At 34.2% G+C, this 4,573-nt stretch overlaps 1 protein-coding gene across 13 annotated transcripts; it reads right to left on the bottom strand.

The window, feature by feature from the left end:
- Positions 1–412: 412 nt before the first annotated feature.
- Positions 413–4,022, bottom strand: LOC110868159. Of its 13 annotated transcripts, none has more exons than XR_004884233.1 (10): positions 3,643–4,006; positions 3,502–3,550; positions 3,288–3,391; positions 3,119–3,195; positions 2,932–2,993; positions 2,538–2,835; positions 2,316–2,451; positions 1,712–2,092; positions 1,456–1,599; positions 413–699 (listed from the first exon to the last, which is right to left on the bottom strand). XR_004884233.1 is itself a non-coding variant. In XM_035985730.1 (6 exons), exons 2-5 carry the CDS (start codon positions 2,361–2,363, stop codon positions 1,505–1,507), a joined length of 420 nt encoding a protein of 139 aa, XP_035841623.1. In that variant the 5' UTR covers positions 2,364–2,451; positions 2,624–2,634; the 3' UTR covers positions 413–699; positions 1,456–1,504. The 13 variants fall into 13 exon arrangements, 2 of the variants coding, with proteins under 2 accessions (XP_035841623.1, XP_021972958.1); XR_004884235.1 differs by having other exon boundaries at positions 3,502–3,521; XR_004884228.1 differs by adding an exon at positions 969–1,331 and having other exon boundaries at positions 3,288–4,022.
- Positions 4,023–4,573: the final 551 nt, after the last annotated feature.

Genomic DNA, 4,573 nt, shown 5'->3' with positions numbered 1-4,573 from the left:
TCCTTTAGCTCATTTTCTAAGTTGCAACTCAAGCACATGTAAACAGGTGCTTCTCATTAATTGTTCAAAGGATTCGTACCCTTTCCATTTTTTTCTGTTATGTATTTAAATAATGAAACACTTTATTATATAAAATAAACAAAACTGAAAATATGTATCTAAATAATGAAACACTTGATCATATAAAATAAACAAAATTGAAAATAAAAAGACCATTATGTGATTAAAAAATCATCACATTTTCTAAAACAAAACTATATTAACAACTATTTTAAAAAGTGACTCGTTTTAAAACGTCAAATTTTAAAATTTGTTTTTGAAATTTTGTATGACAAATTTGTGTTCATAAAATGGTACGTCCAAGAGTGGAAATCAACAATCAACTGGAAACCTAATTATTACAAAAGGGTAATAGATCTTGACCATAACCAAATACCAATATCTTAAATTTTGTTTATCAAATTTAACAAATCACGATACAAATTCAAAACTTAACACAAATCGAGTACACATATCTTATAAATAACTTATAGATTTAGCGTTATGACGAGTGTTAAGGCAACTCAGTCAATCCTTGCATGAAAGTGAATGTGTTCTAATCTTTTTGTAGTAGTACTCCCGACTGTATATTTACGATCGGGCCAGCTTCCATTAGTAAGTCATTGAAGAACTTCATTCCATAGAACATACTCGTATCGTCTGCACAATCAGAATTACAAAGTGCCCTTTAGTATCTATATTTGTATCTTAGTACTTGGCAACATAAACATAATGTTCTTTATGTTTCCTTGACAATGATTTAATTACCACCATTGATCTTCTGAAGTGTAATTAAATTATAATTGATAAGTTGGATGTACATGTGGCATAAGAAATGTAACACATGCTTCCTGAATGCTTAACGCATCAATTTAAAATCATAGTTTGCCACTAAAATAATTGAAGAAGCTTGATACAATGGTTATCACCTGTATATGTACACAGCAATTTCCTGCAATTTCCTGAATGCTTAACGCAACTTTCTTGATCTCCACATGATATTTAGTTTTAATATTAAAATAAACATATAAGACTATTTTTAAGTAATTGGTTTCATGATGTACTCTATGCATATATACACACACATGCCACTCGTAACTCGTAGGTATAGTCGAAAAGGAACTAAAAATTGCCTTAAACTGGAAGGACACCAAAAACAGGCCACGGACCAGTCGGAAAGGAAGAAAAAAAAACAGCTTAACTGGAACAGCACCAAAAACAGGACGCCGACGATGGGCCGGCAGACATGGGCCAAGTGGATTATAGTAAATCTCTAAGTTAAACCAGCTTAACTGAACCATCACCACCACATGAAAGAAAAGCATTTGAAACTAACTTCAATTAAAAAATCAAGTATAAACTTATCTTATTATTTACCAAAAAATAACTTTCACAAAAAGGGTAAAAATGGTATACCCTAACAACTCCTCCAAATGCTCTAGAGCTAGGTTGAATAAAGGTGTGTCTATCGTGCATGTTTTTGCCAGTGATATACCAATTTTGCCCTCTTAGCATCCCATAGCTTTACATCTCTATCTTTACTTCCAGTTAAGAAAAAACCTGTATTTGGAATAGCCGATATTCTTGTTACACTCACTACAAACAGGGTAAATTTATTAAGGGGTCAATCCGGGTAATGTATTATCGTAACGGGTCAAATTAAGAAACTTACCAGAGTGAGCTTTTGGTATGTACCACAACATTCCATTTCCATTTTGGTCCCTGTGTTTATTATGCAAACCTGCGGTTGAAGATGCACTGAACTTTTGTTCATCGTTATCAGAATTCTTGTGTTTTTTTGGTATTCGTGTGGCTATGTAACGGAAATCATGAACTCCGACATCTCCGCCTTTTCCACCTGTCACGATTAGCGGAGAAACCGAACTGCTTCCCATCTCATCAGCAAACACACAAATGGACCGCGTGCCACCTAAAACACGCGCGCGCGCGCACACACACACATTTAAGTCCAATATTATATGTAATCTGGGTCTTTACCTTGACAGCTTTGGTGGTGCCGAATGTTGAAGGAACCCGCTATTCCACTCCAGACCTTTATAGAAGGACAAAGAAAAACAAAAAAAGCATCAAGATCAAAAAGCCACAAGTCAACTAATTAATTAATCTTACAATTCTTGACTTACACACTTCCAATGAAGAACAAAGGAAAACAAAACCCCCAAAAAAAAAACATCAATATCATGGCTTAGAATGTGACAGTCTTTGCATTTGTTCATATTTCTAATATCTAAATGTCGATTTAACTTAACACTTACCAACAAACTTGTATGACAACACCACCACGAGTTGAAAATCATCAGCATCTCCCGATTCACCAATTCTAGAAACCAAAATGGAAATTAGCGGTCTGTTTCTCCCAAATCCTCTCTTTCTCTCCCTGGCTCTCATTCTCTGCGATGTGTAGGTGAAAAGATAAGAAGGCAGGGTGGGGAATGAACACATATAAAATGAAAGACACAATCGAAGAAAGGCCAAACCAAAATCCATATCATTGAAGGTTGAATGGAGCAGAGGATTGAAGAAAGAAGGCCAAACCAAAATCCATATCATTGAAAGGCCAAACCAAAATCCATAATATGATTAGGGCTCAAGAAAAAAACAATGATATCTAAACACATCGACAAACATGTACATCATAAACCAAAACAAAAACAAAATCAAGATAAAAAAAAAGATTCAGATGAAAACAACACCAAAAGTCCAAAACACCTCACCTACAAAGTCCCTGCAAATCTCCCTATCTGAGAAATTCTTGAACTCGAATATATTATTACCCTGAGCTCATTGAAAAGACATATTTAGATTCAAAGCATTCAATCAATGGCCAGACACGCAAATTACAAAATAAACTGTAAATAAAACACAAATAACCTGATCTTGAGTAAGATTAAGTAAAGCAAGTCTGTTCGCACCCTCCTTACTCGATTTATGTCCTTAATAACAAAACAAAAAAAAAGAACAGATATAATAATCTCAACATCTCTATTCAACCAGAATAAAATGCATCAATAAATGTAATGTAGTGTAATGATCACAATCATGAGATAATTTAACTTACATTTTATTAATCTAAACTCCACATTAAGCTTAACAGACAATGATGGATCATTAGGCTGAAAAACAAACCTCTCTCGTCTGCCAAAATGCATAATTAACAATCAACATTCAACAATTAACAAACAACGAAATCCTAAATCGACAATAATCACATTGAATATCAACTTTACCATTTTCAATATGCCACGTATGCCAGGGTCTTTAACAGACGATTTATCCTTTTTGCCCGACTTGTAACCCAAAGGAAAGACATTGCATTCGTTTCCTCCAAAACCTTTGAAACCAAAAGGGTTTTAGATACGAATATGGCCTCATTTCTGGTTCTCCAAATACTCCAAAAACCGTAAAAATCACCGCTTGTAAAGCTTTCTGGTGATGCCTTACCTGTTCACAGCCTTATGGATCTCCAATATCAACAGTTTCGTTAGGGTTTCTGGACGAACAGGAGAACAGTAAAAACTAATTGACAGTATGTATAATAACAACAACAACTAAAACATGAAATATGATAAATTGGAGGTTTACAAAACTCATGGAGGCTCTTCTGTTTTGGAACCAAACTTCAACTTGCCGCCGATTTGCTGCTCTCTGTATACGTTGTCTCCAACAAAGAAGTTGTGGACTTGCTTCTTTCTGTAAACGTCATCTCCGACAGAGAAGTCCCCGAACTGTCGCCAATTTGCTTCTTGAATCAAAACAGGGAAGATGATGAGGGCTAGGGTTTCGTGATTGTGAAACTCTTCCATTCAAACATATGGATCTGCAGAAAATGTGAGGGAGGCGCTAGGGTTTCGAGTGTACAATTGAGATGATGATCGAAGATTGAACACGGAGAAGAACAGGCGGCTGCAATGTAAAAAACCCTAAAGATGTTTAGGAAGATGGAACGGCTGAGAGAAAAAAAATGAGGGAATTAGGTTTTAGAACATTTATCTAGTCGGGTAAAAATCCGGGTACGGATACCCAGTGCGGGATCCAAATGCGAACATATGTTTTTTCTCTAATTTTCCCGCCAAAACATCAAAATGATTGCACTACAACATGCCACGTGTCCCAAACCTTATTTGTTTATTATATATATAGATTTAAATTGCTCATGAACAGTAATGAGCATTTTAAATATATTAAGTTAAGTTTTAAATTAACTTTTTAATACCTTAAATAATTTATTTGTATTTAACTTTTTTTTCTTGGTGAATAGTAAATCTAAAGTTTTAATATTATATTTATTTGGATTTTTTTCTAATTTGATTTTTTTGTTGAAAATGGATTCGTGTCGCTATCGTACAATATCTAACCGAACCGACAATGAATAGTAGTTTATTTATTTTTATCGTAAACTATATGAGTGCCGATAATAATATTAAAAATGCTTTTTTTAATCTAAACTATACGAGTATCGATATGTGACGAACCGAATCTATTTCAACCGAACATCGGTACCAATATTATCAGA

This window comes from Helianthus annuus, chromosome 16 (genome assembly GCF_002127325.2).
Source record: "Helianthus annuus cultivar XRQ/B chromosome 16, HanXRQr2.0-SUNRISE, whole genome shotgun sequence".
NCBI classification, from domain to species: domain Eukaryota; kingdom Viridiplantae; phylum Streptophyta; class Magnoliopsida; order Asterales; family Asteraceae; genus Helianthus; species Helianthus annuus.
This window is presented reverse-complemented; position numbering and strand designations above follow the sequence as displayed.

Bases quoted from the DNA above. Each gene is read 5' to 3' on its own strand.
- LOC110868159 (XM_035985730.1), bottom strand. From the start codon at position 2,363: ATGCTGATGATTTTCAACTCGTGGTGGTGTTGTCATACAAGTTTGTTG. The intron at 1,898-2,037 runs GTAAAGACCCAG...TAATCGTGACAG, and splicing joins GCACCACCAAAGCTGTCAAG to GTGGAAAAGGCGGAGATGTC. The intron at 1,636-1,711 runs GTAAGTTTCTTA...CCCTGTTTGTAG, and splicing joins CATACCAAAAGCTCACTCTG to TGAGTGTAACAAGAATATCG.